The sequence below is a fragment of the Thalassophryne amazonica genome, chromosome 21, assembly GCF_902500255.1.
Source record: "Thalassophryne amazonica chromosome 21, fThaAma1.1, whole genome shotgun sequence".
NCBI classification, from domain to species: Eukaryota; Metazoa; Chordata; class Actinopteri; order Batrachoidiformes; family Batrachoididae; genus Thalassophryne; species Thalassophryne amazonica.
In genome coordinates this window covers 33,240,350-33,253,311 of record NC_047123.1, presented here as the reverse complement: position 1 = coordinate 33,253,311, position 12,962 = coordinate 33,240,350, and the positions used below count along the sequence as shown (strand labels likewise).

At 40.6% G+C, this 12,962-nt stretch overlaps 2 protein-coding genes across 8 annotated transcripts in view; one reads left to right on the top strand and one right to left on the bottom strand.

Moving 5' to 3' along the window:
* The window catches only part of fam49a (family with sequence similarity 49 member A), a 31,832-nt gene extending 23,515 nt beyond the window's left edge, over positions 1–8,317 (top strand). For 2 of the 5 annotated variants that reach the window (XM_034161883.1, XM_034161884.1), the window contains 10 exons: positions 1,938–2,017; positions 3,159–3,280; positions 3,484–3,589; positions 4,041–4,177; positions 4,249–4,326; positions 4,546–4,662; positions 4,803–4,882; positions 5,093–5,219; positions 5,317–5,387; positions 5,672–8,317. In XM_034161883.1, coding sequence (XP_034017774.1) covers positions 1,948–2,017; positions 3,159–3,280; positions 3,484–3,589; positions 4,041–4,177; positions 4,249–4,326; positions 4,546–4,662; positions 4,803–4,882; positions 5,093–5,219; positions 5,317–5,387; positions 5,672–5,735 — 972 coding nt within the window. In that variant the 5' untranslated portion in view covers positions 1,938–1,947 and the 3' untranslated portion in view covers positions 5,736–8,317. Of the gene's footprint in view, positions 1–1,937; positions 2,018–2,275; positions 2,356–3,158; positions 3,281–3,483; positions 3,590–4,040; positions 4,178–4,248; positions 4,327–4,545; positions 4,663–4,802; positions 4,883–5,092; positions 5,220–5,316; positions 5,388–5,671 lie in introns of all 5 variants that reach the window. The other 3 variants (XM_034161880.1, XM_034161881.1, XM_034161882.1) reach the window with 2 other exon arrangements.
* Positions 8,318–9,017: 700 nt separating this feature from the next.
* fbxo16 (F-box protein 16) lies at positions 9,018–12,768 on the bottom strand. 3 transcript variants are annotated; one of them, XM_034161875.1, is made up of 9 exons: positions 12,663–12,768; positions 12,440–12,536; positions 12,047–12,082; positions 11,768–11,974; positions 11,300–11,464; positions 10,705–10,937; positions 10,498–10,609; positions 9,760–9,982; positions 9,018–9,259 (listed from the first exon to the last, which is right to left on the bottom strand). In XM_034161875.1, exons 2-9 carry the CDS (start codon positions 12,530–12,532, stop codon positions 9,120–9,122), a joined length of 1,209 nt encoding a protein of 402 aa, XP_034017766.1. In that variant the 5' UTR covers positions 12,533–12,536; positions 12,663–12,768; the 3' UTR covers positions 9,018–9,119. The 3 variants fall into 3 exon arrangements, with proteins under 3 accessions (XP_034017766.1, XP_034017767.1, XP_034017768.1); XM_034161876.1 differs by having other exon boundaries at positions 10,705–10,922; XM_034161877.1 differs by having other exon boundaries at positions 10,705–10,919.
* Positions 12,769–12,962: the final 194 nt, after the last annotated feature.

The following is a 12,962-nucleotide window of genomic DNA, read 5'->3' as shown; positions in this document are numbered from 1 at the left end:
GGGTGGCTGTAACGTGTTTGCCTCTGGTGTGGTGCATTTTTCTGTTGCCTCCGGTTAGGCTTTGGTTCCTAAAAATAAGGCTGTAGACTTTTGCAGCGCATGCATCAACATGACACCATGAAAGTCATGTTTAATCCCTGTCATTGACACAACAGTATGACAACACTGCCCCCTTGTGGGTCAAAGTTTTGTTTTTTTTGTTGTTTTTTTTGATTGATGATGTATGAAATTGCACACGTTATCACAGTGCCCATATGCATATAATAAAAAGCTGTATGGAGACTTTTTCCCCTCCATATTTATTGGTCTAGTTTAAGGATTTAAGGAACACAGATGACGCTTAAAAATTACAAATAAAAATGGTTGTGACTTGTTGCTTTAGGCTGTTCAGATAAATGCGGTGTGATGGTCACATGCGCGCTGTAGCACAGAGTCTCTTTTGTTGTCTCCACGCTGTGATTTAAGCGTAGTGAAGTGAAACATCTGGAAAGCGAATTCAACATCTGCAGGGTAACATTCCTCTGGAGCAACAAGTAAGGATTACCTTCACGATTAATTGAGTTTGGTCCATAAAATATCAGACAGTGGAGAAAAATGATCAGTGTTTCCCAAACCCCAAGATGACGTCCTCAAATGTCTTCTCTTGTGCACAACTCAAAAATATTCCGATTCCCCGCACATGATTTATCAGCCAAAAATGTCAAACCGCTTTGGGAATGTTTTGTTGTTGTTGTTATTATTAGTAGTGTTTTATTGTAAATTCAGTGTTTTGTTGATTGAACAATCAATCTTAAGAGTCAAATCTGGTCATGAGAAAATGTGAGTATTTTGGAATAATTGTAAACATTAAAGGGGACACTCAACAACAGGTCATAAAGGTATTAATTGGTCGTAGCTTCCACTGGACTCGATGTCAGCATGGTTGCATAGCTGCAGCGTTCCCGTCTCTGCATGGTTGACAGTTCTTTGTCCTTTGTTTTGTTGTTGGTAGGATGAACTAAACAGATGGTCGCCCTGCTGAGTCTGGTCTGCTTCAGGTTTCTTCCCATTTATTTAAAAAAAAAAAAAATCTGATGGAGTTTTACACTTATCACTGTTTTTGCCCAGGGGCTTTTTTTATTTATTTTTTTCTACTTCAATGCAAATCAGATATTGTCCAGTTTCCTGAAAATGAATATATTAATCAGTGGAAATGGTTCAGTGCTGCCTGCTTTTTAAACTCGTTCTGGTATTACTGGGTGTAATCTCTTGACCTAAAGCTGCCCCCCCCCCCCCTTTTTTTTTTTTTTCTTTTGCTGTAATCACAGTAGTTTTGGGCCTGCTGTTATTACAGAGTGCGTGGGAGCAGACTCATCTTAGAAAATAGCTGCTTAGCTCACGCCTTCAGATCTTTGCAGAATGTAGCTGCCGTTTATAGGAACACATCAATGCATTTGTCATCAGCTCGCACATTTAAAATGCTAACACACAAACAGTCTGACAGTCATAACAAATACTTATAAGTCACGCTTGAGCTTGAAATGTGGTGTCCAAGAATTTTGTTTAAAGGCAACCCAGTTGTTAAATAAAAACGTCTGTACCTCCTGCAGACGCTTGGTGCAAATGCTCAGCTTTTGCACCAAACGTCTGCAGGAGGTAGTCGTTTTTATTTATATTTTTAATGTCGAAAACATTCAGACAAACTGCTAAAGTGAGTTATTTCTGTCATCAGTGGTTTCCAACCTGCAGGTCGGTTTCTGCATGAGATACATTGAAGATGTAACATCATTGCTGTGAAACTTCTTTGAGCTTCTTAAAAACGGTTCAAATTAAAGCGGTGACACTTCTGCGATGAGGTGGTGTTGGTTTGTTATAAAGAAAAATAATAAAGGTTGGGAACTACTGAAGCGCACCCGTATGTTTTTCTGTTTTCTGAACCGCTGTATTTTGGCCATCAGGTTTGCTGGAATGGGTAACCTGCTAAAAGTCCTAACAAGAGAAATAGAGAACTATCCACATTTTTTCCTGGACTTTGAAAGTAAGTGTGGCGGACGAGTGGAAGCAAAGCCTTTACAATGAACACACACATACACACGTGTGTGGATGTGCTGTGACCTTTCTGCCTGCGCTTCTCTGCTTACGGCTACGAAAACCATCAAGGACTCGGCTTGTGCTCCTCTCCCGCCTCCTTTCTTTTACTCTGTCAGGACCTCCCCCCCATTTCTTCCAACAGCTTATGACTTTTTAACATTGCACTTTTCTCCCCCACCCTCTCTCTCTGTCTTCTCTTTTGCAGAAACCAAATGGGGAATCTGTTAAAAGTACTCACTTGCACAGAGCTTGAACAGGGGCCAAACTTTTTCCTTGATTTTGAAAGTGAGCTCGTCTTATGCCTGTCCTCCTGCAAGCCACACCCCCAAAACAAACCCCCTCCTTTCTATTTGCTTAACGCCTCTTCAGCAGCTCTGACAGGTTGACTGTCTGCCTTCTTCCGCTCACTTTATTTCACACTGTCATTGTTGTAATTAATGATTGAATGCAATGGAATTGCATTGGCTGATTAAAAATGGACTTGACCTTGTGACCCTTTCAGTCCGAGTTACTAACTTGCCTGCATGTGCGCCCTGCATGTGCCCGCTAACAGACCCTCGCTTGTCACCATGTGTGTGTCTCCTCCTCCACGCTGCAGCTTTGTTTCTGTCCCCGCGTGAAGGTTTTATATCAACTGAAGTAATATCTTCTGTGAATATGATGTCAAGATGTGCAACATTTATGAGTGTGTTCTTCAACTTGATGCGATGCTCAGTGTGCCTTCTGAAAAATTAAGTGAGTTACTGTGCGGATATATGCATTGCCAAAATAAAAAAATAACCTGCAGACAAAACGGGAAACTCCTCGCTGTCACAGTGCAGCTCGTCCTCAGGCTGCATTTATTCAGAAAAGCAGAACTGATGGGAGTGGAACGAGTTTTGAAACACGCAGTTTTAATGTCACTGATGCATTCCCTCCACATGCTTGCAGTTTGCTGAATTGGAAACTTTAAATTGTGCACTCATGAAGCAGATGCTTCGCTTATAACTGGCTTTTGAGTGTTCATGTTCTTTCACGTAATGTGTTTTGAATGTAAACAGATATCGTAGCTTCTCGCTAACTGCGTGTGTGCGCACTGTGTGCTTTAGATGCCCAGCCAACAGATGGAGAGCGTGACGTGTGGAACCAGGTAAACTCAGTCCTTCAGGATTCTGAAAACATCCTGTCAGGCCTTCAGGCCTATAAGGGAGCCGGCCAGGAGATCAGAGATGTAAGAGCGCCTCACGGTTCAAACACATCTGCATGATTTTGCTGTACATTTTGCTCAATTTTCAGTGTGTGATGCTCCTAATTTTACTAATCTTGTTCCTACAATGTAAAAACCAAAGTATATCATCATAAAATCTTTGTGTGAAGTCCTAATCTACGGTTGTGGCCTCATTTGCTGGATGTTCTCTGTTTGTGTTCTTTCAGGCCATCCAGAACCCCAACGACCCACTGCTGCAGGATCGAGCCTGGACCTCTGTCTGCCCGCTGGTCATCAGACTCAAGAAGTTCTACAGCTTCTCTCAACGATTAGGTGCAGGAAAGGCACACGAAAAGAAAATCTAGTGCCTCTCACAGATTTCAGAGAGTATTTCAGATTGTTCACCATGCAACTGCAGGTCTTTGTATTTTGGATTGTGGAATCAATAATACAGCAGCCTCTGAAAAACTGATCATGTTTGAAATCGATCAATTGAACAGCAGGGTGAAGCTTTAAAATATTTATTACACTGGCTGTTGCTTTTAAAGTTATGAAGAAGTCTACTTTGCTTTGCAGAATTGAATTAAATAAGTAATATCACACAGTTGGAGCTCATTATTTTGGAGAAAGGCTGCAGAGTTACTCAACGTGAAATCATCTCACAAGTTCACCATAACCCTGTCACAGTGTTCACAGGGCTCTGTGGGTTTTTCAGCCTCTAAAATGTGCCTGTTCAGATGAATTGTGAGTGTTTTAGGAGGCCTGACGTCCCGTCTGTCTGCAGAAAAGGCCCTGCAGAGTTTGTTGGAGTCATTGACGTGTCCACCCTGCACACCCACTCAGCATCTGGAGAAGGAGCAGGCACTAGCCAAACAGTTCGCCGAGATCCTCCACTTCACGCTGCGCTTCGATGAACTCAAGGTTCAACAACTCAAACTTTTATTCATTCATTTCATTTCTGGCATCGCTCTGACATCGCTCTCTTCCTTTAGATGAGGATTCCTGCTATCCAGAACGACTTCAGCTACTACAGAAGAACCATCAGTCGAAACCGGCTAAACAACATGAATGTATGTAGAACACGAGTTACAGCTGGACTGTTTTTAACAGAGTGGCCGCTGCCCCAGACGCTGTCCAGATCTCTATCTCTGATGCACTCGACTCTTTAGTGTGCAACCTCTATTAAAAAAAACAAACAAACAATAATTTAGAGGGCCATTATAAGGATTTTACACTTATTGCAACTGTTAGATGTTAAAACTGAGCTGCTTTTCTTTCTACATCAACAGTTTGATATTGAGAATGAGGTCAACAATGAGATGGCCAATCGGATGTCTCTATTCTATGCCGAGGCCACGCCCATGCTTAAGACACTCAGCACTGCGACCACAAACTTTGTGACAGAGGTGAGAGTGGAAATTTGTTTTTATAATGTTTAATTAAACGCAAACTGTTGTTTAATAATGTGTCCGTTGTAATCCTGCAGCTCCACGTGTGTTGAAATAAAGATGAATAATAATCTTAACCATGTGTGTGTTCGCTGTAGAATAAGACTCTTCCGCTGGAGAACACGACAGACTGTCTCAGCACCATGGCCAGTGTCTGTAAAGTCATGCTGGAAACACCGTGAGTTAAAAAATCTGCAGAATTCTTCCAGGATTATAGAACCGCGGTGGTTTCTCTTCATATTCTGGATTTATATTTCCCAACAGTTTTTAATGTGCGTAACATGACATTGGTATAAATGTAATGATCCAAACTCCACCTGGAGCGTAGCTTTAAGATAAATAAAAGCTCTTCTAAATAACATCTCTTCTTTTTGTGTGCACGTCATAGGGAGTATTCAAGCCGTTTCAGCAGTGAGGAGACACTGCTGTTTTGCATGAGGGTCATGGTCGGTGTCATCATTCTTTACGACCACGTCCACCCCAACGGTGCCTTCAACAAGTCTTCCAAGATTGACGTAAGAAAGACACTTTTAAAAAAAAATTCTAAATGAGAAATAAATCAACAGCAGCTCTGCAGAAGGTCTGGTTTTGTGACAGTTTGTCTCTTCTCAGATGAAAGGCTGCATAAAAGTTCTGAAGGATCAGCCGGCAGACAACGTAGAAGGTCTTCTCAATGCTCTCAAGTAGGTCCAGTACATGTAGACTGATTATCCTTGAAAATTCTCAACCTATAACCTCTGGAAAACCTGCAAGACACGCAGAGAAAATGCTGGTTTTTACGTGTGTTTCACAAACACACCACAGATCTCTATAGGCTGTAGATAAAAAAATCTGTCACTATAATGCTAAAATCTGTATCACGCCATATATTCATCTCCAGTGTTACACTTTTAAGGATGTGTGCATTGATTTTAATAGTTTGCGTCGTCACTGTCGCTGCACTAACAAACTGTTTGTGTTTCCACAGATTCACCACAAAACACCTGAACGACGAGTCCACTCCAAAAAACATCCGGACGATGCTCCAGTAATGTTTGTTCTATTTAAAATATAAATAGATATGAAGAGGATCAATGCTCTGACCTCAGAAGATGTAAATGTTTACATTATTTAAAAAAGACTTGATGTTAATATGTGTGTGTGTGTGTGTGTATTTGCATAATCATTCCCTCCAAATTATTGAAACCTGCAGAACATTTAGTTCTCTCTTTAGAAAAAAGAAATAAGATATGGCTCCACTCTGACACACACACAAAAACCCTCAGAAGTATTGGCCTGTAAAAATTATTCTGTAAGTTTTTTTTTTTTTTTGTTATTCAAATAACTTTTAAATTCTGACTTGGATGGAACGTTTGCACGGCAACAAGAAGTTAAGATTTTTTTTTTTTTCTTCTTACCGGATGATGTTGAAATAAATCCACTGTGAACACAAAAGACTAACATTCATACAGAACCTGTTTACATCCAGTGTGATCTAGAAGAAGGTTGTCAATTTAACTTTTATAATTGTTCTGTTCACAACTCGAAGTTAAGACACCAAATGTTTTTATTTTTTGTCACTGCTCTGAATTACAGGTGATTTTTTTTTTTTTATATATATATATATATTTCTGACTTTTATATTAAACAGAAAAATACATTACTCAGAAAAAAATGCCAAAAAATATGTAAGATTCAGATTAAATTATTTGTGATTCTTAACAGATGAAGATTTTTATTTTTTGTTTGTGCTGATTCTTAGTTGTTTTGTTGCGAGATTCCCTTGAAGCTTCTTGTGGAGCAAAAGAAAAATCACCTTCACCACTGGAAGTATAAATATATTTTTATATAAATTTTTGCTGTTAAAATGTTTGACTTAATTACTTTTCATGCAAGTGAATTAATTAAAAAAGAAAAAACAATTCAGTTTCACGGCCTCTTTGCCTGTAATAGGCCTGTTACACCTTGATGATTTAGCCACCATATGCTGACTCATGAAAAATTTGGCAAATACGCTGAATATACTATGCAGCTGTCGTGCCATGATGATTTAGCCAGTGTATGCCCACAGCCCTGTTTCCACCAAGTGGTCCGGGTTGGTATGGTACGGGTCGAACAGTTAAGCCTGGCTTGGCTTGCGCTTCCACCGCCGGCAGAACCCTTTTGCCCATTAGGCGGAGCATGTTGATGTTGGTATGCACATCATCGAGCATGTGTACAGATTCGCATGGCCTCACTCCTCCACACAGAAGCTAAACAGAGTAATTTAACTTTTTTGTTTTGTTTTTTGTCTTGGTGGATCATGGGATTTATTTTCATTGCGTGCAGAATGTTGAAGAATTGACTGATGCCTGTGGTAAATGCTGACATGAATTAGGCGCTGTGACTCTTTCAACTTTTAATTTTCTTGTGGTACAGAGCGCCGGTGTTCTCTGGTTTATGCTGAGAAACACACCAGGAGCAGGAGGACTGCTTTTTAAATGCTATGACAAGGAACTAAATATTTTCAGATGTCATTTTTTTCTAAAATCAGGACACTTTATGTGGATAAGTTCTTGTCAGGCTGTGATAATGAATCCAACTGAAATGGACAGGTCAGATTAAGACTATATACTCCATGTGTGAAAGGTTTTAATATATGAAACAGTTTGTTTGCATGAGGACTGCAGCTTTCAGCTAATCAAGGAATAGCATCAATGGACATATTTTGACTTATGAGTAACTTGAAAGTAACGTGTGTCAACAATCGTATAACTTACCTACAACTTGTCACAGGACATATGAGCCATACCCTGGCATGTGTCAAATATTGTGCATGCCCAAAATTGTTAGACGAACTCACCGTATTACGATGTGTACCAGCATGCTTCAAAGTGCTCTTAACTTATACAGAACTTACTCATAACTTATTAAATATACACCAGCATATTCTGCGTATATTTAATATGTCAGCATACAATGGCTAAAAAGTCAAGGCGTGACGGGGCTATAAAATCTCACTTGGCATTATTCAATCATTTTGATTTGTGGTTTTTATTTTTGACGATATTCATGCCACAGTGCTCCTGATGATGCCTTGCTGATCACGTCAGACAATCATCTGTGATTGTTTGTGTTTTTGTAACTTGTGTTAAAGGTACATTCTGTCATTTAAATTCCACTTTCAAATGAGCACTTTTTTTTTTTTTGTTTTTTTGTTGTTTTGGTTAATCTTTACCTTCCAGCATGTTCAAAAACAAAACATAGTATCCTGATTAAACCTGAACTCGTCCGCCCCGTTATCACCATGAAGTGAATAAATGTTAACACTGTCAAATATTAGGAACCCTATAATTTATTTTTCCTCTAACCTCATTAATTTCTTGTTTTATTTAAGCCATATATATATAATGAGCGAGACTTAAAGTGAAGTAAGCGTATGATATTTTCTATCTGACTGAAGCGGTTTTAAAAATCAATTCAGTCATAATTGATGTACAAGAGGTTTCTGTTGAGTTTTATGCTACTGTTTGTTCGTGTATGCAAGATGTTTTAAATATGTAGGGTTTTTATTTTTTATTGTCCAATATTTTTGAGCTTTGGCTCACTGTTTGTAAATGTTTTAATTGGATAATAAAAGTGGTACATTTCTTAACATTGTTTTTAATTTGTTGCACCCTGCAAATTTAAGCATGTTTTTGAATGAATGAATTAGCACAATGTGCTGTTGTACTTTTGACCTACTTTCAGCTATTTTTAGTCTCCCTGTGCAGCAGTGCAACAAAAAACAGCTTAAACTAATAATTACATTCTACTATTGACATGTATCCCCCTAAAAGTAAAACTGTGACCCCAAAAGATGAACATTAATGAATAATCAGATTATCCTCCTGATATCTTTCATTTATTGTAATTTCTACAATATGAAACACCGGTGATACATATTTAAAAAAAAAAAAAAAAACAGTTTATAGACAAGCAAAGCTTGTATTACACCTTCATATTAAAAAACAAAAATGTGCCACATTGTTTAAATAGCATCCATTCCCTTTATCTACTTCAGAATACAATATCTACAAACAATTTAACTTTTTCACAAATGTTTTGTCCGTTCATGTGCAGCAGGTTGTCACCAGCAGACAATGAACTGTTAGAATACTAATGGATGGTAACTAGTTTGTCCAAATACATTTGAACCCCAACTAACGAGATGTAGTCAAAATTTGCTGCAGCTTTTACACAAGAGTCGATATAAATACCCCAAAAATGACAAATGAGACTGTTAAGTGAATACTCATTTTAATACCCATATCTAATAAGGGACTGCTAAAATGTTGATACTGACCAAGAAATAAATAAATTGCTGATCTCGATTCCATTCTGTTCTTATTCCAGTGTTGTTTAAAGCGCATTATAAAATGCATTTCATATGTAAACTTCATAACTGCATTTGCTGATCAATAATAATGCCTGCAGGGTCCAAAGACATCTGTTAATGTTCCCACTTCAGTTTTTGAGCTGCAGTTCTGTCGGCTTCCTCGTGGTGGGGACAGAGTGCAGCAGACAGAGTAGGGCTGAAAATCAAACAGTTGTGTACCTAAAAAAGACAAATGTATTGAAATTAATACATCAGAAACAAACTTAACTGAAAAAGTAATACCAGAAAACATTTAGAAATCGTTTCTTAAATCTACTTTAAATGGTTTGTGCTCAGGGGGTGTCCCCACTGTCCACTAAATGTCACTATTAGTGGTTTGAGTTTCAAAATTTTTACTTTTTCTGAAGCAGCTGTTTTATTCATTGTTTCAACACATCATTTCTAACAATCCTGTTTTATTCCATTTTTACATGTATTTTATTCTACCTGCATTAATGGCAAATCTCCACCAGGTGGATATATTGTTCCATTTCAAGAACCTTAGGAAATGACGACAACCAACCTGTTGCTTATTATAATAATAGTAGTAGTACAGGTAGATAAATTTTTTTCCGGGTGTATTATATTGAGCACACAGGCTGCATTTTTAAAAAGAAAAACGTCCGTTTTCACAATTTACATCAAGTTTTACTAACAGTGAAACTAAGCATCTGACTCACTGGGAGGGCTCCGGTGTGATCGCCGTAATGCCCTCAGCACCTCCACACTTAGTGTGGGCACCGCCGTCTTTGGGGGGCCCGGACGTATCCCAGCATTCCACTGGGGCAGGTGCAACAGGTTCTGCGTGGTCTCCTTCGTGACAAAGTGTTTATGTCCAGGAGGCGCCCACGGCGCTGGAGTTTGACTCTGATGGGGGTCTCTGTCGCTGGAACTCAAGAACATCTGCAAGATGACCAACATTTGTGTAAACCTTGTGCCAAACCCCAAAATAGATCTGTGCTGGATTCACTTCACCCCCCCCCCCCCCCCCCCCCGCAACTGAAAGACAACAAAATTCTTTTAAAGGAAAAAAAAAAAAAGGCAAGCTACCATGAGTAAAAGCAACATAATTCTACACATTATTCCATTTGGCATTTATTTGAACCCTGCTGTTAAAACTGTACACCTACATTGTGAAATGTAAATTTCAATAAAGCCTAAATATTCGATCGTGGTGTCCTCTGTCTCACCCTGCCCCCCCCCTCCACAAACACCATCATCAGCATAATTTGGTTTCCCTCAGAGAGAAGCTCATCATTACCACACATTTCCATGTAAATGCTGCTCCATAATGTATGATGCCTGCTGGCTGCAGAGTCTCCAGAGAATCCTCGACATTTATTTCTCTGCCTTTGATTCAGACACAGAGGTCATACAGTCACCGGGGTTACGGTGGTGATGAATGGGAGGGGGCTTACCAACGATTTGGCTTTGCGTAGTTTATAATTCGTCTCAGACAGCGTTTTCTTCGCGGAGTCACCTGGCTTCGCGGTGCTGCTGCGGTGGATACTTGCTTTGTTTTTTATTTGCCTGCAGGGAAACAGCTGAGTCAGTGACGGTTAGTGTTACAACAGCTGCAATTTTCACTGTTTTTTTTTTTTTTTTCATTAAAGCAGCAATCTTACGCTGTGAATGCTTGTTCGATGGGGTCCAGGTTGTCCAGGTAGTTGAATCGCAGTGTGTCTTTTGGACACCTGTCTGCACCCCTCCACGGGGGCGGAGCTTTCACCTGCTTCCTTGAGCTATTTGTAACTTTGTGGGTGGTCGCCGCTGAACGTTCCTCGCTGACGGGAGACGCTTCTGTGTGACTGCTGCCAATAACATCTGGAACCACACATGGCTGCTGGGTCGAGGAAGGCTGTAAATGTGCAAAACAATACTGGTTTTCACACCTCACTGTTTTAAAGAAGACTCTTCAAAGGAGTGCTCTCAAATTAGCGTCCCGAGGGCCGCATAAGGCCTGCAGGCAATGGGTTTACGGCCCATAACCTGCCTTGAATACCAAATATTCTTTTGCTTGGTTGAGTGTCTTCAGTAAATTAGGAGTTTTTTAGTCAGGGTTGTTGCTCGCCATGTTTCTGTTCCTCTCACGCTACGTGTGGGTGTGTCACATTTATTCAAGAGCAAAATGGCGGCTCCTAATGATGGCTTTTCAAACAATCACGCAGAAATAACGCGTTTATTCACCGAACACATTACAATGTTGTTACAGCTTCCAACCTGTGGGCGGCGTAGTCGGAGCTCCTGGACGGTCTGCACGTAGTGACTCTTCCAAACGCCTTGCTCAAAAGGTGTGGGAGAAAAGCAAAGGTGCCATCCCAGCTTCAGACACTTGGGCATCCACAGCTGGTCGAGCTCCACGATGTTCTTCCAGTGCCAGCTGACCTGTGCACGTTATTCACAAATCGCATCATGTGATGTGCTCGTCCAACACTTTTTGCTAAGTCTTTTAGCTTGTGATGAAAATGGTTACAGCGGGTGTGTTACTTGAACCCATTTTCATGAAATGAGATTAAGCAAAAGGAACTGAACCAGGACTAGAATCCATTACATTTTGTGTTGGGCTCTTAGCATGAATGCTGAGTGCCCCTCTAGTTCAGATCCACATGCTCTTTCATTAGCACTTCATGCATTTGCAGCTGCTGTAGCAATCCGTTGTGGACAGTATGCTGTGTGTGTGTGGTGCACCTGTGCACAGCGGGAGAGGCTGCGGGGATCCAGGAAGGAGAAGATGTAGAGGCTGAGCACTCTGGGCAACAGACAGGTGAAGTCTGCAGCCTGCAGGGGGAGCCGTCTGCTGACAGCATGGCTCAGGAAGTGCAACTGCTCCAAGGAACAGCTCAGTGCAAAATCCTGCAGAACCGCCTTTCTCTGGAGATCTGACCACCTGTCAAACTGACAGACCGCACGGTGGAATAGAACTTACTGCTGAACAGTCTGATCACGACTCATTTGTACTCATCTTACCCACTTTGCAAGAAGATGACGTCTCTCTTCGAAAACCTGAAGAAGAATAAGACTGACTGCATACGTATATGAACAAATCAACCAAAATCACTCCAGTCAAATGGACTGAACAGCTCCGAATACAGCCTTTAAACTTGACAGTCATAGTCTGATAAGGATGCATATTCTTGGACTGTCCAGCTGGTGGCAGCACAGCATGTGTATGGCAAAAAATGGGTTTTTGGTAAATGTTTTTATCAGGGTGATCACTAACTCCGTGTGTGTGTGTGTGTGTGTGTGTGTGTGTGTGTGTGTGTGTGTGTGTGTGTGTGTGTGTGTGTGTGTGTGTGTGTGTGTGTGTGTGGGTGTGTGTGTGTGTGTGTGTGTGTGTGTGTCAGTGACAGATAATCTGACTTTGCAGTTGGACTCCGGATGGTTCAGAGGTGTCCATGCACTCAGTTTGGTCTGCAGTTTGGAAAAGTTTGCAGGTTTCGGGGCAAGTGGCATTTTCCTAAAAGATATTTTTAGAAAAGAGGGTGAATACAATACTTGTGTTTGCACATAGTAGTTGTTTGCACCAGTAAATCTGAAATAATAGTGTGACAAAATGAGGATCTGGGTTAAGAGCACAACTCACCCCTGGGTTCTCCTCAGTCTGCAACAACAAACCCAACGTGTTGGTTTCTCCGCGTGCAAACGTCTGGTGCTCTTCCAGTCCTCTTCCCTGTGCACAGTTGACTTGTTTCCACGGTAACACTGGATGTCACAGATTTTTCACGCACGCACACAGGAGGGTGCTGCAGGGGCAGGTGTGCAGCGTGGGGGCGGGGCTGACTGCAGACTGCAAGATTAATAAACACACGTCACAACGTTAATATCACTCAAATTTTCATGATTAGTGCCATTCAAAATAAATTAAGAATGAAAATATTTTTAA